Genomic DNA, 25,894 nt, shown 5'->3' with positions numbered 1-25,894 from the left:
TGGAGAATCCCATGGACAGAGGAGCCTGGCGGGCTACAGTCCACAGGGTTGCAGAGTCAGACTGAAGCGACTGAGCACTGAAATATAAAAGGCCAAAAGAAAGAAAAAAATAGGAAAGAAGAAAAATAATTTTATTTTTAAAGTTGATATGTAGTTTTTAGTACTTAAAATAGTCTGTCTGACACTGCTGCTGCTGCTGCTGCTGCTAAGTCACTTCAGTTGTGTCCGACTCTGTGTAGTAGATACTTAATAAATATTTGAATGAATGATTGAAGTTTTCTTTTTAAAGAGGGAGTTATCAATACTTCAGGAAACATGTTCTACTTGTTAGCTAGTTCATACATAGTTTAGCCAGAGGAGAGTGTGTTCCAAGTAGAATTCATTAGAATTATCTTTGGCCAAAAGAAAGTGTAGATTTTGTTTAAGAATTGAAACCCTTTTTATGTCTTTTATCAAGAATACAATTTTTAGGAATCATCTGTGTTAGGAAAAACTATACTGATGAATCTCTGGATTTGTTATAAAGAAGATTTAGCGTGCCTTGATGTTATCTGTGCCTTTATTATGATTTGTGTAGTACTTGTTTTGTCATGGCAAATACACAAAGGTAAAAATGAAAAATTGTAAAAATATGTAGGAAGGTTTATAAGCCAGTTGGTCTAGCCAGTATACAGGCTTTATAGTTATTATTTGGTCATTGCTTTCTGTAGCAGATGATACAGAGTAATACGCTTTGGACTCTAGTAGCAGTGAGCTTGTGATATTTCTTCTTCTGGAGGGCACTATATGCCGTATAGTCTTTTCTGATAACACATAGGCTTTCTAGGCCTATCCCAGTCATCTTGTAAAACTTGAGCAGGCTCAAGACATTTCATCTTTTTAGAATAATAAAACCGTTTAATTGATTTTGTGATTTATTTTTGATTGGCTTAATTTAATGATTAAAATGAGGCCAACTCTGAACTGATCAGTCCTAAACTGATCGTTGAATCTCTTAGTAGACCTAACAAGACTTCTTTGCCTCAAACATCATTGCCTTCACTTACTCTTCAAACAACATATGTTAGATCCCCTCATTTATTCTCATCTATTTCCTTAGATTTTTAAAGTCTTTTTAAAGTTCCACATTCAGAGCTAAGCACAGTTCTCAAGTGTAGGCTAGTTTGCATAGAGAAGAATGTCATTTCCGTCCTCAGACATTACTTTTAATGAAACCTGATTATCAGCATTTTGGGCAGCCATATCACATTTTGTCTCACAGAAATAGATTTTTTTTTTTAAGTCCTAGTCTTTCTCACATATATTGGGCCATTTTGTTGATGTTAATTCTAAGTGCATGACTTTATATTTATCCTTATTAAATTTTACCCTGTTAGATTTAGCCTTCTATTCCAGCCACTTAGGATTACTTTAAAAGTTGATTTTATCATATATGATATTGCTTTCCCATCCCAGATTCCTGTCATTTGCATATTTGATCATCATCCTGTTAAGTGTCCTCATCCAAGTCATTTATTTATAAAAAATGTTGCAGAGGACAGGTTTCCCTGAGGTCCTGTGGAGTTTCACTAAACCTTCTTCCAGACTTACCCTCACTGTAGGTGCAGTTTGCATATAGTAGTTATCTTAACCACTTAACAGAATTCATATGTTTCACCTTCAACAAAGATCTCAAGAGAGACTATATTATACATTGCTGAAATCCAGAAATATTTATGTTTATAGCATTCCTTTGTCCAACCACATTTAAAAAGGAAAATGAGGTACTTTGGTTATGGTTTCTAGCGATCCTTGATGCCCTGTGTGAATACTCACAATCTGTTCTTTTAATGGGCTTCCATGGTGGCTTAGCGGCAAAGAATCCTACTTGCAGTGCAGAAGACGCAGGTTCGATCCTTGGGTTTGAAAGATCTCCTGGACGAGGAAATGGCAACCCACTCCAGGAAAATCTCATGGACAGAGGAGCCTGGCAGGCTGCCGTTCCTGGGGTCTCAAAAAATCAGACACGACCGAACAGTTGGGCATTCTTTTTTGGGGGGGCATTCTTTTAATAACTGTTTCTGCAGTCTTGCCTTGGATTTCATATCAGATCACTGTGGTGTAAGGTGTGAAGAATATACTCTCTTTTCATGTTGAAAATTGCTACTACAGACATAAAAAGCTAGTGATGTTTGGTATTATCAGAACCATGAGATTTGTCTGAGTTTACATACTGAGTGTCACCTATAGATCTCATCTTCTCATTCCCTAATTTTCCTGGTATACAGTTTCATCCAAGTATGTAATTTCATTCCTGGCACTTTTTGATAGTCTCCTTATGTATTGTTATCCATTAATCCCATATTTGGTCTTCTTTTTCTATTCTTAACGTGGTGTTTCTTTACAGAAAAGATAGAAGAAAAACCAGGAATTGAGATGTTCTCCTGTCTCTTTTTTATATTAATTATGTGTCATATACAACAAAAAGTGGACCTGTGCTTTCCCTTACCTTTTTTTGCAGGTCTCAGCACAGTCTGGGCTTCAACTCAAGCTTGTTCCTTTTATATATTGTTGCCACTTTTTAAAATATAGTTTTCCCCTTTTATATATGTACATTTTTCTTGTGCATGTCCAATTCTGTGTTGATTGGTGAGCTTTCCATCCACTCTGTGTGGATACCTGCCTTCTTTTTCCCGTTTATCTCAGATAACTTGGGATTGGCAGATTTCATTTTTGAGGACTTTTTTTTCATCTCAGACCGTGAGCTTGGGTCCTGTCTTCTTCACTGTTTGAACCCTGCTCTTACTGTGTTCCTTATTCTTCTCCCAGCTTACCTGGCTTGGTTGCTTTCATTTGAGGCTCCCAGCACTTCCTCCTTTGCAATCAGTTTCTCTTTCTTGGTCAACTTGGATTCAGAATTATAATTCTTGTCTCTTCTGTTTTCTGGATGACAAACAACTAGCCAGGCAGATTTTTTTTTTTTTTTTTTACCATATATGCTGCTTTTTAGTTGAAAAATTTTCACCAGTTGATCAGGTAGCAGACATCTTTTATCACTTGTGACAGAGGGTGCTTACCAAGAAAGTTAGCTGATTTCACCGTTACTCAGTAGTTAGGGCATCTCACTGGCTTCGTAGTAAAACTTTCAGGGCCATCACTTCTTGCCAGGTGTCCTCCCTTATCTGCCCTTCCATCCTTCCCACAAATCCCAGGAAATCATTCTGCTGTCGTCTCCTATTTAAAAGTATCATAGCCAGTTATTTACTGGATACTTTTTTTTCTTTTTATTTATTTATTTTTACTTTTTTTTCTTTTGAGGCTGACCTCAGAGTAGGGTGTATAGTCTTTTCAGTTCTGGTCCTTTCATGCTGTAACTAACATAGGAATATTGGCATGTTTTCTTTTCATCGTGATGGAGTCTAAAGTATTATAAATAGGGAAGTTAGATGTTCATGGCATCTTACTGTCCCAAGTTAGTTTCTAATTTGCTTAGTTGCTATGGACACCTTTCTGTTTACCTCTCTTACTCAAGGTAAAGCTCATCGAACCTTTACCTCTTTTTGCTCCAGGCTCTCTAGAAGAGGGTTCAGGAGCTGGCAGGCCTGAGGGAGAAGGTTAAACTGTAGGTGTGCACTAGTAGAGACCATTCAGAGGCTGCCTTATCTCAAAAGGGTAATTTATACTTCAGGGGGCCATGAAGCGGCTCCTCATGGAATCCCAGTTACAAACAGGAAAGCGCGTACCTGATACTGTTCCTTTCCCTCAATGACTTCCAGTCAGATGCTTTCTGCTAGGCTTCTACACTCATGGGTGGTTTTCTACTTAGTGGCACACATTTTTAATATGCAATCAACTTTAACAGGTAAGGTTTCTGTATCCTTACATTTAACCAGAGATACTGTGAAATGTTGAGAATTCATAAATGATCAAAATATATTAGGACTGAATATTCTGGAGAATGCAGGCAAATAAACAAAAATATAAATCATGTCAACAAGTATTTCAGCACACCAAGGAGTAGTTATTCCCTTTAAACAGCTCATGTTTCACTGGAATGAATTAAGTATATGAGGCAGAGAATACAATAAAATGCTAAATTGGTAAGAACCACTTAGAGTTCACGAGAGTTGGTTTTCCAAAGCAGCACTCAGTTTACGTCAGAGAAGGAACAGACTTCTGTATTTCAAAATTGTTTCTTGCTGAATTGTTATTGTTGTGGGATAAGCAGGGGCCTAGAGCTGTGTTTATCAGTGACCTTTAGCCTTCACTTCTAAGAATGTGGAGCTGAATGGATTCTTGCTCCCACAGCAGAGTAAAAGCAGCTCATGTGGCAAGAACACGAGTGATTATAATCAAGGATTTTAGATTTTAAAATCTCTAATGAGAGAGTACTTGGGTTGGCTGTACTGTTCTGAGTTGATTTTAGGGGTAGCTTGTAGAATCAGTTTTAGATTTCTAGCCTCCATTGACAGCCCTTTGCTTAGTCACGAGGGGCTAGGTGTAATGCCACATTATATTGAGAAGACTAGGTTGTATATTAACCTCACTAGGCACTGATAACTTGAGAACAAAACAACACAACCACCCTACATTCATAGTGTTTCAGCTGTTGCTATGTTGCAAAATCTGATTGGCCTTGATTCTTGGTAGTCATCAGGAATCTTTCAAGGAACCATCAGGTATGATGCATTTGGGAATGATAAGGCAGCTAAGACTCCTGAAGACTGATATCATGTTTCTTAATTTTGCTTTACTTTCCACACTGTTTGCTATGGAAGCAGTGGTAGCTTCCTCATTTTCCTGAGAAGAAGAACTGGGACAGAGTACTTTTCTAGAAACCCCAGTGCTTCTACGTTTTATACTGTTATCTCAAAGGTACCATAGTACATCTCCCCTGACAAATTAATATGGATAGAAAGGATTCCCTGCCTTCTCCACCCTTAACACCACGGTGTGAACAAAGGACACACGCCTCCAGACCTGAGGAAAAGGAAAGCACGCTTTGTTTTTCTTGCCTTTGAAATTCTTTTTGGCTGTAAGAAACCTGTGTTTCATGAATACTGGTTTGCATCTCGGCTTCCCGGATTCAACTTATAATGCATATAGCCTTGCTAAACATTAGATGTCAGTTGAAAGAGAAATTTCTTTCTTTTCTGACCCTCCTTTTTTTTCCTTTAGCATTTATACCATTAAATTTTTATTATACTATGTGTATTCTTAGATCAGTAATCAGAACATTTGTTGCTTGTTTTATATTCCAGTAAGACTTATGATGTTTTTGTGATTTGCATGGTTATAGTCATTTTTCTATAAATGATTGTTTTTGCCTGAATGTAATAATTTTATAATCTAATGTTTGGGAATAATGTAGACTGCTGAGGGATATAGGTACACATAAGGAATTGCCTTTCCACCTGTGCTTAGTAAAGTTGATGTTGATCTCTTGTTTATAATATAAGCATAATATTTAAATTATAGGTAAAAGTTTGAGTGTATTTCATTTTAATGTGGAGAATGTTGATGAGTCACTGCATCCCTGACCTCTAACCTTTTAGTGTCAACTGTTTATGTTGTGTATCTTTTACCTTTCTTTTATATGTGCAAGTACGCTGTGTCCTATACATATTTTTTCTATTTAAAAAAACACTTTATTTTAGAAAATTTCAAACATATATTAAGAAAATAATGATTTTGTACATATCCTCTTGTACGTATCCCCCAGCTTTAAATATTACATATTACGACTCTTTTATAGATTCTTTACTACCAGCACCACCTGGGAAGCCCCTACCATTTCTCATCCTCCAATTACTAATTTTTTTTTTTTTTAGTAAAATTTATATATGTTAAAGTGAATTTCAGCTGTACTTTACAACTATGTAATCCATATACCTAACATAATATAGAACACTTTTATATTCTAGAAAATTCCCTTGTATACCTTCACGGTTGACCCCTGCCCTGGTAGGAAGTCACTGTCCTTTTTAATTTTGCTTGTTTTAGAACATCATATATCATGCATTATATTAATATATTCATTTTTCTGATTTCTTTGGTTCAATATCACATCTGTGAGATTCAACCATTTTGTTGAGTTCCTTGTTTTGCTGAGTAGTAGTCCATTGTATGAGTATACTGCAGTTTGTATTAATATATCCATTTTCTTAGTTATGAACGTTTGGATTCTTTCCAGTTTTTGCTTGTATGCTGTGGATATGTAAGTCTTTGGCTGGTCTTATACTTTCATTTCTCTTGGATAAATATCTATGAGTAGAATTGCTGGATTAAGGGGCCAATGCATGTTTACTCTTGTAAGAGACTGCCTACCATTTTTCTAAAGTGGTTGCATCATTTTACATTCCTGCTGGCAAAGGATGAGAGTTCTAGTTGCTCCACATCCTTGCCAACACTTGGGTTCTCCTTCCTCTTCATTTTAGCTGCCCTAGTGAGTATGTATACATAGTCTTTAAATTAAAATACATTTTATTTTGAGAATTTTGTGGCATGTCTTGAGATAATAGGAAATGCTCTTTAATTTGACACAGCTCTTAAAATCCTTTTAAAGTTTGATCTGTGCTGAATGCTGATCACAACAGTTGGTCTCCAGGGCCCAGGATATTCTTTCTCACTAACCATGGCTAGAGGTTCTGACGGGAAATTATTGCTTATCTTTTACATCCATTTTAGCCCCTTATTATTTCCGAAATACTTTCTCATATACTTATTCTTGACAGCAGATGTGGTTCCCATTTTATAGATGAAGCGATGAACACTCAAAAGAACTTGCCTAAGATTTGCCCAAGGGTTTTAGAGACTGAAACCCAGGACTTCTAACTTGGTCCCCTACTGTTTAACTAGGACACCAGAAGGAGTAACATACTAGAATTCATCAGATATGTGTGTTTGGTTTGCAAGTTTAGATAAACTGATGGAAATATAAGAAGCTTTTTCTTGGAAGAGGTTGCTGGTAGGGATATCTCCATGTTAGTTGTATTCCATAGAATGTGAGCTGACCTTGAAATAATACTGGTCATTGATTTGTGCTTTTCATTTGGTTTCTTGGAATTTTGATTCTTGTTTAAATCCTTACAGTAGATGAGCTGATGTGGTTATAAAAATACTGTAGTTGGTGCCTTTCTGAGAACAAACACATCACTGAGTGTCCTAAATTGACATTTTGGAACCCTGCATACAATTTTCAGAGCCATTTTAGGAACCCCTGTCTGATTCCTCGAAACGCTCTTTAGACACTTAAGTGATTTTTAGCAGTGAATGTCTGTCACTGCCCACATTGTTGGGGTCAGAGGGATATCCCAGCAGGTAACCTGAACTGGATGGTTAGGAAGAAACTTCACGATGAGTAATGTTTATGGTTTCTGAAAGCAAACTGCAGTTAAAGGTTTCAGTATTAAATCTGCTCTTACACCATTGTCAGATGTTAAAGTCAGGCATTTGTTTTATTTTAGTGATGTTCTTGCGCTGCCCATCTTTAAGCAAGAAGAATCAAGTCTGCCTCCAGATAATGAGAATAAAATCCTCCCTTTTCAATACGTGTTGTGTGCTGCCACCTCCCCAGCAGTGAAACTCCATGATGAGACTCTGACATATCTCAATCAAGGTGAGATGTGGTCTTACTCATTAGTATAGTTTATGGACCTACTGGGTTTGTAATATTTAATTGGGTACACTTACATGTAAAAACTATACCTTTCTAGTGTGACCTGTTAAAGTAAAAAACTTACTTTAAAAAAAAAAAAAAACTTACTTTAGAAATTTGAGTTTCAGTGTTGTATTTGATAAACATTACCAGTTTCTTTCCTCTGCCTGCCCATTTTTAGTTCCAATCTCCCTTTTTCTAATCCCTGTTCCCTGAACATCCCTGTTTGTTACTGTCTGAGAAGTATTACTGGATCCAGCTCTCTCATTTACCAGTTGTGTGACCTTGGACAAGTTGATTAAACTCTGCATTTCAGTTTCCTTATATGTGAAACTGAAATTGTTAATACCTTAGAGAGTTGTATCAATTAAATGATATAATTTATGACAAACATTTAGCATTGTGCCTAGCATATAGTAAAGGATTATAGTTGTTACTAATACTAATACTGTTACACTCTTGTGTATTCAGACAACTGAATTTTATTCTTTTTGAATCTTGAGAAGTTAACCTATGATAAATATAATATATAGTTACTTTTTTCTTCTAGGACAGTCTTATGAAATCCGAATGCTAGACAATAGGAAACTTGGAGAACTTCCAGAAATTAATGGCAAGTTGGTGAAGGTAAATGAAAACAAGAACTGACCCTTTTTGGATTAATATTTTTTCTTTTCTAAGGGGCTTGGTGGTAATCTCTCACCTACTATAGTGTGTTGGCAGAGTGGTAAACTGCTGTGTTATTTCTTAGGGGGCAGAATGAACCCACCTATTCACCTGGATTTTTCAGAGCTGTCGAAAGAGAAAACTTACCATACCAGGCCTGGAAAGTCTTATGACTCAGTGAAGTTCTTTTTGGGTGGAATAAAGTAGCCTCCTTGAGGTCTTTAGAGAAGTTCCAGTGTGTCTTTGGATACTTGGTCTAGTAGCAAGGAAACCAGGAGCTACTGTTGATGAATAGCAGTTTTCTTAGTCTGGACTGATAGTAATGAATTCACAGTATAATTGAGATGGAGGAGTTTGGTCAGCTGCTGTAGAAGATGATGAGAGAGATGTTAACACGCATCTCCACAATATAAGAGTAACAAAAGGAAAGTTGATGGAAGTAGCCCTTACCTACCCTCGTTTACAGGTTGTATGGTGGGTTAGCAAGCAAGGGACTTGGTAAGAATTTCACATACATCTAAAGAACTGAGCCAGACATTACGTGGTAGCAGTAGACACATGTAGTAATGCTTCCGGTGGGAGTTCTTTATGCCTAGTGACCAGTCAGGGCTAATGTAAAGCCAAGTTTTAATTATGGTACTAGTTAACTATGAAGATTATATTTGAGCAATTATAAAGTTTGCCTGGAAATATAGAATGGTATGGGTTTTAAAGTAAAACAGGTCTCAAGAGAAATAATTTTAGGTTGTGTCTAGAAGCCAACTGGGGGTGACTCCTGCTAGTTTTCTTTGTCAGTACTGATTTTTAAGGGTTCCTGTTATCATTTGATTTTGTTGTTTCCTTTTAGAGTATATTCCGTGTTGTGTTCCATGACAGACGTCTACAGTACACAGAACATCAGCAGCTGGAGGGCTGGAGGTGGAACCGACCTGGAGATAGAATTCTTGACATAGGTAAGTTAAGAGAATCCATTACTTAGGAAATGCCTGTAACTATGGTCTGTGAATTGGTTTTCTTTACTTGACATTTGCCTTGACTCAAAATGCTCCAGGGGCTCAATTAACATGAACTAAGCATAAAATATCACTGGTATAATGATTCCAAAATTCAAGTTGAAAGTGTAGACACTTCAGTTCTGTAACAACTGCATCCATTACTAAAGAGTGATTTTTGTTTTTATTTTTTAATTTAGTTGTGGTAAAATATATATAAAATTTACCATTTTAACCATTCTTAAGTATATAATTCAGTTGCATTAAGTACATGCACATTGTTGCACAAACCATCACTACCATCCATCTCTATAATTTTTTTCATCTCACGAAACTGAAACTCTATATCCGTGAAACAACAATTTCCCATTCCTTCCTCTCCCCAGCCCCTGGTAACCACCATTCCACTTTTTATCTGTATGAATTTAACTGCTATAGGTGCTTCATATAAATGAAATCATTCAGTATTTGTCTTTTTGTGACTGGGTTATTTCAGTTAACATAACCCTCAAGATTCATACATATAGTAGCATGCGTTACAGTTTCCTTCTCTTTGGGAACCCTTATACACTGTTGTGGAAATTCAGTTGGTATAGCCACTGTGGAAAACAGTATGGAGGTTTCTCAGAAAGCTAAAAATAGAACTATCATATGACCTAACATTTCCACTCCTGGGTATGTATCCAAAAGAAACAAAAACACCAATTCAAAAAGATACATGCACCTCAACTGTTCATCAGTTCAGTTCAGTTAAGTTGGACTCTTTGTGACCCCATGAAACGCAGCACGCCAGGCCTCCCTGTCCATCACCAACTCCCGGAGTTTACTCAGACTCATGTCTATCGAGTCGGTGATGCCATCCAGCCATCTCATCCTCTGTCGTCCCCTTCTCCTCCTGCCCCTAATCCCTCCCAGCATCAGGGTCTTTTCCAGTGAGTCAACTCTTCACATGAGGTGGCCGCAGTACTGGAGTTTCAGCTTCAGCATCAGTCCTTCCAATGAACACCCAGGACTGATCTTTAGGATGGACTGGTTGGATCTCCTTGCAGTCCAAGGGACTCTCAAGAGTCTTCTCCAACACTACAGTTCAAAAGCATCAATTTTTTGGCACTCAGATTTCTTCACAGTCCAACTCTCACATCTATACATGACCACTGGAAAAACCATAGCCTTGACTAGACGGACCTTTGTTGGCTCTGCTTTTTAATATGCTAGCAGCATTATTTACAGTTGTCAAGATGTGTGTACAACCTAAGTGTCCATCAACAGTTAAATGGATAAAGAAGATGTGATACACACACATACACATACACACACACACACATATATACATCCAAACTCTACAGTGTTAGCCTCTCTTCATGAATATACTTTTAGTTCTGGCATCTGTCCTTGATCTCTTATTGGTTATTATCTCCTATTGGTAAACATAGTTGCTAAACAGACCTAAGTATTACTAATTTTATCTGAGAAAACACTGGTTCTCCTACAGATATCTTGATATCCATTTGATAAACTGACTTTAGGATAAGTCCAACACAGCTAATAGTGTGGAGTGGGACCCACTTAATGCTTTGTTGTTTGAATCATTGATATTAAAACAGTAGAGAAGTTATAGCATAGTTATAATAACAAATATTAGCTGGCCTTATCCCTCAATTTGAATTATTAATAGCAGTCAGGGAATAATATTTAAATATATGCCATATGGAACAGAAAGTAAAGTTCTAAAGTCCATTCATTTTCCTCCCCTCTTGAGTATAAGTTGTGTCATTATATTACAGGATTCTTTGATGACTTCATGAGTCAACATCAACCAACTGTTATGTTAAATTTACCCATTTATATTTGTGATGCAGTGATTTCTGTCTTTATTCGGACACTCTGCTTTATCCTTCTATAACAATCCTCTTACTAGAGTTTTTCTCTAGCAGTAACACTGTCCTTAAAACTGTAAGTGAAGCGGACTGTAAATTAAATTTTTCATGACACTAGAGCCAGTGCATAGACTAAATTTATCTTTAAGTAGAATTCTGGCAAATTAAAAAGAAACTACTCATAAATTGTCTTATTTTAAAAACTTTTTAAAGTGGAAAAGAGATGCTCAGAAGGAAAGTACTTAGATCAATTTTAGCTCTAATTGAACTCTTTTTTGGCAAAAAAAGAAAAGAGGTATTAGGGTATCTTGGTAATTTGGGACCAATGATAGAAGAATCAGTGCTTTCTTATTTAAACCCAGTAGCACCCAGAATTGTTCAATGATCACCATTTATTTCTCAGATATCCCAATGTCTGTGGGTATAATCGATCCTAGGGCTAACCCAAACCAACTAAACACAGTGGAGTTCCTGTGGGACCCTGCGAAAAGGACGTCTGTGTTTATTCAGGTAAGACACTGTGGACAGGGCTCCAGTTTTAAAAAGGATACCTTACCGCCAGTTTGGTCCTTAAAGGATAAAAACGTATTGAATTTGAAATCTTTCCAGGGTTGCAACCTGTAAACTTCTAAACAAGTGCAGACTTCTCAACATGTAAAAGCAAAGAGGAGTTTCTGAGTTGCTCTTCCCAGTTTGTTTGTTTCTCTCAAAAATACTTGCTAATGCCTGCATAATATTTTATTCTTGAGATAAACTTACATAACAGTTGTCTAGCATTGAGATTGTCCTCATTTTTCAGTACTACCAAAGAAGTTATTTTGAACATCTTCATAGTTAGAATTTGATTTGCATATCTGATTATGTCCTTTGGGTAGACTGCCTGAAAACTCTTATTTGTAATGATAGCCAGTAGTTTATTGAGTGCTTCTCATCAGATAGTCACTGTGTTAACACTTTTTACCCATCATTTTAAGACTTTCAACAAGAATCCTGTGGAGTAAGAATATTCCTTGAGTCTTAGATAAGTTAATAACTTACTGGGTAATAACTTACTGGTAATAACTTACCCAGGCTAGTATTTGGTCAACCAGGGCTCCACTGTGAAGATTTATTAAGATCTTGGACTTTATGCAGTAGCCTAGCAAACAGTTTTCTTCCTATTGCTCATGAGCTTTCATATTTACTATTCTCCCAGCATGGATGATGCCTCTGTTTTCTAAAATCTACCATAAATTTCAGGAGAGTTTCGTTAACAGAAACCATTTCTCTTTTATGTTAACTCTGTCTTTTCTGAAATAATTAATGAATTCCTCAGAGAAGCTTTTTGTTAACATTAGAGCTGTACATTTACTTTGTTTGCATTTGTAAATCATTGAAGTTTTCCTCATTTCCTCATGAGAGTATAAATTCTTCATGATCAGAAAGAGAGTATAAGTTTTGTTTTTGTAGGTGTTTAAAGGTTTTGCTGTTGCCCTAAAATGTTGCTGACTGGTTTGGCTCCTAACAGTACTGAAACCTGGCTGGATGGTGTGTTCTTTTCAGGTGCATTGTATTAGCACAGAGTTCACCATGAGGAAACATGGTGGTGAGAAGGGAGTGCCATTTCGAGTACAAATTGATACCTTCAAGGAGAATGAGAACGGGGAGTATACTGAGCACTTACACTCAGCCAGCTGCCAGATCAAAGTCTTCAAGGTATTCCTGGGCTTTGCGCTGGTCCTTGGACTTTTTTTCCTTGTCTTTCATTTGCAACATTGGCCACCAAGTGAGAGAGTCAGCTTGTCTCTTTTCAAAAACTATGAAAGCCCCCAGCCTTAATTAGAGTTAGTGAAATAAGTACTGAGCTGCCCAGTAAAGAAGTTTAAATAGGGATGGTGGGAGAAGGGGAACTTGGGAAAGGAATCGTAGGGATATCATATGGATAAATATCTTCTCATTGCAAGATTCATTAATATGAAAGTATTTGGAGCATGACATGAAGTCCCCCTTTACCACTCTTACCCTGACCCCCCCAACCTCTCCTCAGAGGTAACCAGTGTCAATAATTTCATATGTATTTTAATTCGCTTCTGTGCTCTTATGTACATATGTACATAGATATACACGTATTTTCCTTTCTTTGAAACATAAACAGAATTGTATGAATTGTTTTGAAGCTTGCTTTTTTCATAACTATGTGCTTTAGAGATTTTTCCATGTCTGAAGCTACAGATCTCTTACTCACCTTCAATTCCATTACACATTTAAATATCCCATTTTCAGGCTTAGATTTAATGATGGATCTTGTCTTTACCTCATTGTATATATACCTTTTTGTTTCACAAGTGATTATTCTAAGTTTGTAGAAGTAATGTTGAATCGAAGGGTGAGTACTTGAGTTTAAAATGGAATATTTCTCCTTTCAGCCCAAAGGTGCAGACAGAAAGCAAAAAACAGATAGGGAGAAAATGGAGAAACGAACACCTCATGAGAAGGAGAAATATCAGCCTTCCTATGAGACGACTATACTCACAGAGGTAACAGGATTTCTTTGGGTGACAGTTTCAATCAGAACTTTTTACTCTTAAAAGAAATATCCAGTTATTTTGTAATATACTATTGACCCTTGAACAACACAGGTTTGAACGGCATGGGTCTATTTATACATAGATTTTTTTTTTCCCTGCTAAATATGTATTAATACTAGGGCTTCCCTGGTGACACAGTAGTAAAGAATCCGCCTGCTGATGCAAGAGACTTGGGTTCAATCCCTGGGTCGGGAAGATTCCCCCGGAGGAGGAAATGACTACAGTCCATCAGGTTGTGAAGAGTGAAACATGACTGAATACGCAGACAACTGTGGACTACAGTACTACATGGTTTGCAGTTGAATATAGGGGTGCAGATACAGGGGAATGACTATCAGGTTACACCCAGATTTTTGACTGTAGAGAAGGAGATGGTACCCCCTAACAGCTATGTTGCTCAAGGGTCAACTGTATACATATTATCATTATGTTGTGTACCTAAAACTAATATTGTAAATATTTGTCAGTTATATTTCAATTTAAAAAAAATAAAAGAAACATCAGTTCTAGTCTGATCAAAACTTATTTGTCCTCTTAGTTGTGAGGACTTATGAGGAATTAAGATTTACTAACCAAGATGTGCTTTTTGAGGGACTTCTCTGCTTTTTCAGTGGTTAAGACTCCACGCTCCCAATTCAGGGGGCACAGGTTCAGTACCTGATTAGAGAACTAAGATCCTACATGCCGCACGGTATGGCCAAAAAAAAAAGGTGTGCTATTCGACAAATGAACTTATCTACAAAACAGAAATAGAGTTACAGATATGGAAAACACACTTATGGTTACCAGGGGATCAGGATCAATTGGGGGACTGGAATTGACGTACACACTCCGTGCAGTGCTACGCTTAGTCGCTCAGTTGTGTCTGACTCTCTGTGACTCGTGGACTGTAGCCCACCAGTATCCTCTGTCCGTGGGGATTCTCCAGGCAAGAATACCAGAGTGGGTTGCCATGCCCTTCTCCAGACATATACATACCACTATATATAAAATAGATAACTGATAAGGACCTACTGTATAGCACAGGGAACTCTACTCAGTACTCTTCAATGGCTTATATGGGAAAAGAATCTAAAAAAAAAATAGAGTAGGTATATGGTATATGTATAACTGATTCACTTTGCTATACACCTGAAACTACTACCACCTTGTAAACCAACTCTGTGTGTGTGTGTGTGTGTGTGTCTGCGCGCGCGTGCCTAGTCGCATCCAACTCTCTTCAGCCTCATGGACTGTAGCCCGCCAGGCTCCTCTGTCCATGGAATTTTCCAGGCGAGAACACTGGAGTGGGTTGCCATGTCCTCCTCCAGAGTATCTTCCCAACCCAGGAATTGAACCTGCGCTCTCTTGTGTCTCCTGCATTGATAGGTGGGTTCTTTACCACTGCACCACCTGGAAATAAAAAAAAAAAAAGATGGGCTATTTAAGTAACAGTGTTTTGGTGGAACTCTTGAGTCATGTACTTTCTGCGTCTAAATTGTCCTTTGTTTTTAGTGTTCTCCGTGGCCTGAGATCACATATGTCAATAATTCCCCATCACCTGGCTTCAACAGTTCCCATAGCAGTTTTTCTCTTGGTGAAGGGTAAGTCTAGAAAGTGAAATTGCCTTGTGTTTGTCCTAAAAATATATTATTTCATTATGTCTCCATAAGCAAAATCTTCGCAAGTCAGTAAGAGTTTCTACTTGGTCAGTCTTTGATGGACTTATATATTAACTGAGGTTTGGATTATCTTCAAAAGAGACTTAAGTTTTATGTAGCCTCCCCCACCCCACCCCATTATTTTATTTATTTATTTATTGGTCATGCCACAAGACTTACAGGATTTTAGTTCCTCAACCAGAGATTGAACCCAGTCCTCTGGACCTCCAGGGAATTCCCTTCTCTCCACTCTTAGAAAATAGCATCATGGTCAGTGTTTAGTGATTTGCAGACTGATTTTCTGGACTTTTCCCTTCTTCTTACTGCTTATCTTGAGGTTATTTCACTTCCTGATTATAGCATGGTCATTGGGAACTGAAACACAGTTGTACAGACACTAGAATCTGTTTGAAAGTTGGCATAGATGCCTACTCCAGTTAAAAAAAGTTGTATTCTAGTCCCAGCATTCAACACATTTTCTACATAGGCCATATTGAAATTTGAAATAGGCTGTGAAATGTGTGACTAGTTTGATTATGTTTGCTTTTGAGTTTATTTAGGCTCCATGTTCATGCTGCTTCTGAAAGTATTTAATTAAGGTAGCTTAGAGAATTCCCTGGTGGTCCAGTGGTTGGGACTCCACACTTCCATGCAGGGGGCACGGGTTCAGTCCCTGGCAGGGAACTAGGATCCTGCAGGCTATGCAGCACAGCCAAAAAAAGGGAGAAGGATAGTTAGCTAAAATACTCAAAATGTAACTAACAATTAAGAATAAAACTAGATAGCAGTTGCAGAAGGAGTAGATAGATAACTAAGGCCCTAAGATAAATTGATTACTAAATTTGAATTTTGCAGCAAAGGCCAAAATTTTAAAAAAGAAAAAGATATTTTTTGAAAGAAAAATCTGTTACCACCCTATGGATTATGCAGTCTACCTATAGAGAATTTAAAATATTATGCAAAACTTGAGAGTTCTAAAATTTTCTCTTTGTCATGTAGTTCAATATTAGGCTCTAATTTTTCTCCCATAAAAGAAGTAAGCGTTAGAGAAGAGGGACAAACTACTGAGCAAAAAGAACTGTAGGGAATACTCAAGGGTGTGGAGATAGCCCTTGGATCACAAATTAGTACTAATTTTTGAAGCTTTTTAAAAAATAATTATTGCGTTTTTTATTATAAAAGTGTGATCACATTTTATTGTATACTTTTTATTCTAATTTTTCTTGTATCTATTTGTATATATTTGTATGTTTCACATAGTAGTAATATATTGATTACTTTTATATTTTGATATTTTTAATTTATAGTCTAATAAGCTCATGTTAGTATTGTTTATGCCATAATTTAATCAGTCATAACTTACTGGATTTTTTATATTTTTTTCAATTTCTTCAATAATAAAAAATGACATAGTTTCTACTGCCTCCCACCCCAAAGTCTTTATGCTAAAATAACAGATAATAGAAATGTTGGATCCAAGAGTTAAGAATGTTTTATGAGATAGTACAAATTCCTTTAAATCTCTAGCTTTAAGACTTAGAATGATGCAGAGTGAGACGACAAACCCTACTGCGTTTCATGGACTCATCCTCTCATTTTAAATGTTTCTTTAGAAATGGTTCACCAAACCACCAGCCAGAGCCACCCCCTCCAGTCACAGATGTAAGTCCAAAGTTAAATGTCAGTTACTGGCGATGTCTAATAATACTTTGGTGACTGTGTGATTCAGTAGAAATTCTCAACTTTTAGGGAGTATTAGTCATTCTTTCACTAAGCAAACATTTATTAAATTTTGACTAAGAACCAGATACTATGCTGTATTTAAGGAACTTTCGGTCTAGTGGGAAGGATAAAGATGGAATTTCATGGATATCTTGCATGGTTAGAGAAAGAAGACCTGATGTATAAACAGCTTCCGAGCAAACTCTGTCTGAATGTGGGTGGATTTGGCTGTTGTAGTGTTTACCTTTTTAAAGTTGAGTCTGTTTAGTTACCAAAAAAAATACTTTCCCTTTTTCAGAACCTCTTGCCAACAACCACACCTCAGGAGGCTCAGCAGTGGTTGCATCGAAACCGTTTCTCCACGTTCACGAGGCTTTTTACAAACTTCTCAGGTTAAATTTGCTTATCCTTTGTTTTGCCAGCATGGGATTTCTTTTATACTCTAGGAACTCCTGATATTCCTGTGTTATTTTGTGTGTGTGTATTGGGGGAGAGAGGGGTGGCTCTTAATGCATTTTTCTGATTAAATGAATTTCATTGAACTCTTCAGATTTTCTCACCAGCTGCAACTGTGCTGTGAAATACTCAAAAAGAAAACCTCTTAAACTCATTTTAATTTTAAAATATTTATTCTATACAATACCTTTAAAATATATTATCCATACAGTATTTTATCAAGGAGCATTGCACATAGTCTGAAATTTCCCCCCTGATATTACTATATTATATTTTCTTTGCACATTCCACTTTTATTTAGCATCTTCTATGTACCATGTATGGTAGGAATATATAAATAGATAAGGCATAGCTTCTGTTCAGTTATCATCTAGTATCAAAGAAAATCCAAATCAAAATAAAACCTTGAAAGAAGGAAAACAAATAGTTGTGATGCATTAGATAAATGTAGACAAAGTTAAGCATTTGGAGAAGGGTCTGGAGTTAGGGAACATGCATGATGCATGAGGTAAATCTTGAGGGCTGAGGAGGAGTCTGTTAGTCAGAGAGTGGAAGGATATTTTAGGCAGGAGGAACAACTTACTTATTAGGCATGATCAGTATGATGAAAGCATAGGGTTGAATGAGTAAGTTAATTGGGTCGGAATTGAGAAGGGAGAGGATACAGAGGCCAGGTCATGGAAGGCTTTATATCCCATGCAAAAGATTATGACTATAGCTTACTGGTAATGAGGTGTCCTTGTAAGAGTCCATTTTAAAAGTCATTAACAAAGAGAATCTTTACCTTTATCACCCATTTGCTTATATTTATTCCAGGAGCAGATTTATTGAAACTAACTAGAGATGATGTGATTCAAATCTGTGGCCCTGCAGATGGAATCAGACTTTTTAATGCATTAAAAGGCCGGTATGTAATTAGCGTTAAAATATCAGTGGGGTTGGATTCCAAATGGATTTGGATTCAGGGACTCTTCAGAATACTCTTTGTGCAGCTAAATACATCTTGTCAAAACATTCTATTTGAATGCCAGCTGTGTGCCAAATAAAGATGAAAATTATCTTTTCCTGTACTTGATCCAAGAAATTCCTCATGATACTTCATTTTGCATTTCCAGGTAGCTTTTTTCATTTAATTAAATATTCATTGTCCCTATTATGAGCCATTAGGCTTTGGTGATACATTGATGAGCTTTCTGGAGAGAGAGAGAGAAAGATGATATACAATAAGTATTTTGAATAGTAATAAGTGTTTTAAAGAAAAACAAACAAAAACAAGATTGTAGCTTGTAGAGTACTCAGAATATAGCCAGGGAAGACCTTTCTGCGGAGGGGATATTTAAATTGAGTTATGAGAAGGATGGAAGCTTTGGAGTCATGAGGGAAGAAGGTTCTATGCAGAAGAAACAGCAGGTACAAAGGTCCTGGACTCAGTTTTACTAGATAAGAGCTCATTCTTAGGTTTCGGCAGGAATTCATGGAATGTCTGCTTAATACCGAGTAAGAGTAATGCCTGAGAGTAATTAAGCAGAGTAATTAATGTCTGCTTAATTTCCAGTCTCTGTTTGGGATTTACAATTTAAAGTAGGTAGTGGTAATATTGATGGAAAAAAAAAAATACAGGTCAGTGCCATAGAACCAAATCAGTGACTCAATAATGAAATAAGATTATGAAGTATTTTTGTTTATTATTAGAGATATTAAATCAAGTTGGAAACTTTTAAGCAAAGAGGTGAAATTCAAGGGTTGATTACTAGCTGAGAAAGAATGGATCATTCATTTTTAAATGTATGATCTACAGAGCATTTAGAAGTAGGAAGGAATAAGATGATCAGAGCAAGAGGTAATTCAGTATGGTTGTCTATGAAGAAAGAACAGAAGAAAGACTAAAGCGACCAGGCGACAGTAATGAGGGAAATGAGATTTTCTAGTCTGTGGCATTGGTGCTCTTAAGTAAAAGGTATATCTTTGCACCTTAGAAAATAGTGGCTTATACATAGTGAATCCTTCTAACCTTTACATCAAAGGTTACAAACTCAGTGACTACAGAGGCCACGTGTAAATGAGTGACACTCAAGTCTGGGGTGTGCTGAAGAATGCATGCGCACCATGCCTGTGGGACAGCTGATTGGGTTTTGCTTTGTAGAATGAGGACCTTGGATTTTTCAAGGAAAACCAAAGATTCAGAGGTTGATGATGCCTTCTGTTGGAATGAATTCAGTTAGACACACACACACCCCAGTGAGGAGTAATAATTCAGAGCAAATGAGCTGCACTGGTCCAAGGGCTGCCAGTTTTCAACCTGTGCTCTATGGTATTAATGTAGATACACAGGTTCTTCCGTAAAATGTGCTCACCATAAGAAATGTGACTAACAGTTTTTTTTTTTTCCTCCTTCTCAGGATGGTGCGCCCAAGGCTAACCATTTATGTTTGTCAGGAATCCTTGCAGCTAAGGGAGCAGCAGCAACAGCAACAGAACCAGCAGAAGCATGAGGATGGAGACTCAAATGGTACTTTCTTCGGTAGGTCGTTCTGGACAGGCCAGGACAGATGTGAAGAAAAATGAAGAGATGACTTACGAGCATGTGTGATGGGAATTTATCAGGCAGCAGAGTCAGGATTTGCTAAAAGTAATGGTAATTGCTCTAATGTTTATTGAGTTCCTAATATACACCAAGCACTATTCTTAGCATTTTTTACAACTGGTGTCTCCTTATTGCAATAGATTTTATTGTTCTTCCCCAACATTTAGATGAGGAAAATGAGGCTTAGAGATGTTAAGTAACTTGCCCCAGGTCGCACAGCTAGCAAGTGATTGAGCTGGGATTTCCATTCAGGCAGTCTGCTTCTGCGTCCTTTAGAAAAAGTGGGCATTTGAAGTGATCAGATTGCCTTTAAGAGCAGAGAAACTCTGTGCTGACTGTCTTTGCTTTCTCCCTTTTGCAGTTTACCATGCCATCTACCTAGAAGAACTGACAGCTGTTGAACTGACAGAAAAAATTGCTCAGCTTTTCAGCATTTCCCCTTGCCAGATCAGCCAGATCTACAAGCAGGGGCCAACAGGCATCCATGTGCTCATTAGCGATGAGGTAGATTATTAGCACAGCTGAATCACCAGATGACAGTGATCTGTCTGGGCATATGACGGGAACAGGAGCTGTTCCATGGGGGCAGCATGCTGTTTTCCAAGACAAGACGTTTTCAAACATTTTTGTTTGTTTACCTCCTAAGATAATTTTTTTAAAACTGTGTATCCCCTTGCACATTTTTAGGTTGACTTAAAAGTTTTTGTTTTAAGTTTAAATAGTGGCAAAAAATGTGCCCATTTTGGGGCATATTATAGGACATATAAAAATGAAATGATTGCAAAAAAAAAAAAAAAAAAAGAAATGATTGCTTCACTTTTCTAACTATGTTTCATGTAACCTGAATACAAGAGTAGTTTTACCACTGTCATCTGTTTAAAAAAATACATGAATATACTTTTTAACAGAATATTTATATCATTTCTTTTTCTTTTTTCTTCTTTCTTTGTTTTCTTAAGCTGATATTTTCATTCACTTCCCCCATAGAATTTCATCTTACCCTAGTCTACTTTTATGCTTGAATGTCTTTTATTCGTTTTTCCTACCATATTTCTTTGAAACAAAAACTTGTTTCAGTAAAAATTTAAAATTATTTGTTCTGGATAGAATTATCACCATAATTATACAATTGATTAAAACAACATAAATGTATTATACATTTTGATATTTTGATAAGTAATTGTTAAACATTAAGAAAAGATTTATTAAAAGTACATCTGGGAGGTTCCCTGGTGACCTCATGGTTAGGATTCCGGGCTTTCACTGCCAAGGCCTGGTTCAATCCCTGGTCCAGGAACCACAAGTCATGTAACTTGGCCAAAAATAAATAAATAAACACAATACAGTGAAAGTGCATATATTAATGTGATGGATGAGATTACCTGATTCCTTACCCTCTCTCCCAGACACACTTAATTCATAGATAAATACTGCCTATTGATTATTAGAATGAAATAGTGTTCAACATCAATTTCATCCTGTTTTTTTCCTCTAGATAAGAAGTACTGTGGAATCTGATTCACATAAATTGATAGATAGGAATAGATGAAGTTTGCTATAATAGCATTGCTGGATTTTTTTTTTTTAACTTCTGAGTTATGTGCCGAAAATTACATAGTGATGGTATCAAAAGTTGTTTTGAATCATCTGTCATTTGACAATTTGTGGTTAGGTCACTCTTCAAGTCTGATGAAAGGAAAGAATTGAAAACTTCATGGCTCCTTGACTGTATCACCCAGTCATTCTAGTTTTCATTTGCAATTACACTTTTGCATGCTGTAGGGTTTTATAGCCTAGGGCAGTGCATCTCCATAAGATTTCAGGAGGGTGAAACTCTTGCCTTTACTTTATAAAATGGGGAAAAGGAGTTTGAAAAGGGAAGTGAGAAAGGAAAACAAGAGGTTCTCAAGCGGTTTTAGGAGAGAACAGATATAAATGTTTAATTCCTCCCATATGGGCCTGTCTGGACCTATGTGCCCTTTGGAAAGTCCGGGGGTTAACCCAGGAAAATGCATTCTCGAACTTTAAGAAAGCTGTTTCAGAGTGTTTAGCTTTTAAAGCTTTTGAAAACTAAACAGGAGAGAAAACAAAACAAAGGATTGTTTTTCATTTATATCTAATATAATAAAAAGCCACATAGGCAAAATAAATACAGCAAACCAAGGTTTTTAATGAACAGCAAAATTTCCTGCTTTTTTCAGATGATACAGAACTTTCAGGAAGAAGCCTGTTTTATTCTGGACACAATGAAAGGTAATAAAAAGTAAGATAAATGCCTTTTTCGAAGGAGTCTGACGGTTTTTTTTAAATAGTAATTCTTTGAGGAGAGAGGGAAAATATTAACCACCATATTTGAGATAAAGAATGTGACATTATTAGAGATTGCTTCTCTGTATGAATTGGCTTCTTGCCATTGTCAGAGTAGACAAAGTGTGACTTTCTGCCATCATCTTTTACCTTCCATGGACAAGTGATGAAATTGAGGCAAAATGTTGTTTTTCGAGTGTATATTTATTACACGTATTCTATGATAATTAATAAGTATATACTACACTTTGTCCTCCTGTTTTTTCTTTCTCTAAAGAACCTAGCACATGTATTTTTCTCCTTCTGTGTTTTGGAGGTGACTAAAGATGATTCTTTTTTCTTTTTTTTTATAGCAGAAACCAGTGATAGCTATCATATCATACTGAAGTAGATGTGGCTGCTGCTTCCTTCACCTATGTGAAATTCTCCTCTTGGAGGGGATCACAAATGGAGATTTGAAGGCTGCAGGAACCTGACCTGTCTGACTGTGTGGGGGAGGCAGAGGCAGAACCCCAGCCATCTATGTTGGGGCACACACAGATTTCTGCCTGACATGCATTTCTGCAACTGTTTCTTAGTTAACATTTCTGGATTCTATTGTTGTTGAATATCAATAGAAACTCCACATCATTTAGGGTGTGTGTGTAGGGCATAATGATGATGAGAATTGTGTGATGTTTAATGGAAAGATGTTAAATTCTGTGGTATGCAGCCCATGTAATTTTTTTTCTAACATAAAAGCAAACATCTATATTCATAAGACTAGATCCTCGATCTTTTTTGCCTGTGAAAACTTCATCAAGGAAGAGAAATGTGAAGAAAGAACAAAATTCTTCTTTTAATTCCCCCATAATTCGATGACGAATAGTAATTTTGGCTAACACTTATTACACATTTAGTTGTGCCAGGCAGTGTGATAAATTCTTTAAATGGATTATCTTGTTTAAATCCTCTTAATAACCCTGTATGAAGTAGGTAATAATGATCCCTAATTGAAGATAAGGAAATGGAGGCACAGAGTGGCTGAGGAGCTTGGTGAGTAACAGGCAGCTAGTAAGATAGTGACATGAAGTGCAAACCCAGGCAGGCTGGCTCTTACTCACTGTCATCCATGACGGCCCCCCTCACAGTACTCTGTGCATGCCATCATTTCTTACTGTGGCTCTTCTGGTGAATCACACATAAAAGTGAGCAAGAACTGACGAATTAACACCTAAAGGGACAAACCAATCAAGAGCTACAAAAAATGAAAACACACTTTCAAAGCATCATTAGTTGTCAGATTCACAGAATTTAAGGCAGTGAAAACCAGAGATTATCTGTTATTCCCCAAATTCACTATTCTTGAATAACCTCAAACTATTTATTAATGAGATAGACTAACCTCTGCTTTCTCTTTCCCCTCTCTGCATCTTCTCTTGGGATAGGAAGTTCTTTTACTCATGTAGCATTCTTTTATATGAGCTTTACAATTTATTCCCATCCCATTCACATTCTTACCATATGCTTTAGTTCTTCTGATTGCAATTGTGTGCGCTTGTGTGTGTGCATGTGTAAGACTATGGGTCATTTTTTCACATGTAAAGTTTTACCCAGAAATCCCTCTACATGTTATGCTGAGGTGAAAAACGATAATGTTCAAAAGATTCTGTATTGGATTTGGATCTGTGTGTGTGTGTGTATTTTTAAGCATTTGATAAAGTTTAAATGTTTTTATACAGAGATTTTTTTTGTTGTTATTCATTAAAATCAGCCTGCAAATAGTCTTGATTTCTTTTGATTTGAAAGAAATTGAAAATTTTGAAACTGGAAAATTAAGTCAAATGACTTTATTTAAAATTGACCTGGACAGCTGGACATACTAGGCCAAAATACTTTTTTAGTGATTGATTACTGGATGTCTCTCTTTTTCTTTGGTGGGGGGGACATTTCTAATTGTATTATGTTCCTAAGACTGGTTCTCAGCCTCAAGGGAGTCAGCTGTCTCCCCAGCAGGCTGCTAATTTTTATTTTTATTTATTTATTCCAATCCTCCTGAATGTTAGGCTGGGAGGGTTGGACTTTTAAGGTCCTTTCTAAATCTGAATCTGTGACTCTTGTTTACTGTAAATGATACACAGAATTCTATTAATATATTTACTATAAATTTTATACTTGCTAATTTTTACTTGGAGTTAGAGGATTTTTTAAGAGTAGTTCTCAGATTTATATAGAGATGAATTTATATGTTTGTAATCATAGATCCTCAAATTAACTAGAACATCTCTTAGGCTTTCTTTAGCTCCAAAAAAATATTTATAGTGCCAATGCTATATAATTGGTAAGAACTGGTATAGTGATAGAACATTGTAATTATTCAGTTTCCTTTAAAAAATTTCATTTCTTCACTATCGATCTTTTCAATTAAATGAAAAAATTTAAACTAGCTTTTTCATAATGAAAGTGATACACAAAGTGATAAATTCAACAATAAATAACTTTTTCTACTTATAATAACTATTATAATAAAATATAGCTTTTTCTACTTATAGTCCTAGTCCCACTCTATAGAGGTAGTCACTGCAAAAAGTTTCTCTCAAACACACACAAACACACACACATATGCAGACGGGCTCATGTAGTATTAATGGTCTGCAGTTTTCTTTTTTGTGTTTAACATGTCTTGAACATCTTTCTATATTAAAATTTATAGTTTGACATCATTCTTTTGAAAAATGGCCATTCCCTATGAATGGCATTTAGGCTAAGTCCATTTAAGCATACGTCCTAATAATTTTTTGCATTTATTTCTAAGATACCTTCCAAGAAATAAAGTTGGCTGGATCTTACCTCTTTAACCACGTGACAGTTGGTATTTAAAATAAAGAAGATGGTTTACTATTTCCATTGGAGTGAGGCTACATGAGAAGGAGAAGGGTTAGATTTTAGACCCTCCTGAGAACTGTAGTAGCATCCTGTTTGACTTAGCGTTGTCTGCACTGTTCCCTTGAAGCGTAATAGGTTCCCGTCTAGAAGAATCTACAGTATAAAGACTTGACAGTTAAAAGGGAGACATTGGAAAGTAAAAGGATCATTGCAGAACTCAAGGACTGAATACCAGTCACGACATAAAATGTGACTACTAAGTAATGAGGTTCCATATTACGCCCCAATGATAAGAACGTTTGCCCACATAAATGATTTATTTAAGAAGCCATTTAAAGGGAGTGGAAATGGAGGTTGTCATTCTTTCTGGAAAGAGATTACAATATGACAAATACAAGACAACTAGAGTCTGAGAGACCTGAGAAAGAGGTCCTCATGAGGGGGTGGACGTGATTCCTGGAAGTCTGGCACCGTCAGGCACTGGATGCATTGTGAGGGGCAGAGCATGATCTGACCACTGAGTTGGAGGAGCAAGGGGAAGCTTGGCAAGTGGAGAAGGCTTGGCATAATGGAACTAGCCAT

General features: G+C 36.6%; 1 protein-coding gene across 2 annotated transcripts in view; it reads left to right on the top strand.

Moving 5' to 3' along the window:
• Positions 1-24,205, top strand: part of TFCP2 (transcription factor CP2) — a 49,538-nt gene extending 25,333 nt beyond the window's left edge. The window contains exons 2-15 of one of the 2 annotated variants that reach the window (XM_043446761.1): positions 7,446-7,597; positions 8,187-8,263; positions 9,150-9,255; positions 11,575-11,681; positions 12,714-12,866; positions 13,577-13,687; positions 15,233-15,321; positions 16,992-17,040; positions 17,399-17,492; positions 18,373-18,463; positions 19,956-20,077; positions 20,502-20,644; positions 22,342-22,393; positions 22,801-24,205. In XM_043446761.1, coding sequence (XP_043302696.1) covers positions 7,446-7,597; positions 8,187-8,263; positions 9,150-9,255; positions 11,575-11,681; positions 12,714-12,866; positions 13,577-13,687; positions 15,233-15,321; positions 16,992-17,040; positions 17,399-17,492; positions 18,373-18,463; positions 19,956-20,077; positions 20,502-20,644; positions 22,342-22,393; positions 22,801-22,838 — 1,384 coding nt within the window. In that variant the 3' untranslated portion in view covers positions 22,839-24,205. The remainder of the gene's footprint in view (positions 1-7,445; positions 7,598-8,186; positions 8,264-9,149; positions 9,256-11,574; positions 11,682-12,713; positions 12,867-13,576; positions 13,688-15,232; positions 15,322-16,991; positions 17,041-17,398; positions 17,493-18,372; positions 18,464-19,955; positions 20,078-20,501; positions 20,645-22,341; positions 22,394-22,800) is intronic. The other variant, XM_043446762.1, reaches the window with a different exon arrangement.
• The last annotated feature ends 1,689 nt before the right edge of the window (positions 24,206-25,894 follow it).

Source organism: Cervus canadensis, chromosome 25 (assembly GCF_019320065.1).
Source record: "Cervus canadensis isolate Bull #8, Minnesota chromosome 25, ASM1932006v1, whole genome shotgun sequence".
NCBI classification, from domain to species: domain Eukaryota; kingdom Metazoa; phylum Chordata; class Mammalia; order Artiodactyla; family Cervidae; genus Cervus; species Cervus canadensis.
The sequence above is the reverse complement of the archived record's forward strand: the minus strand, read 5'-3'. Positions and strand labels throughout refer to the sequence as shown.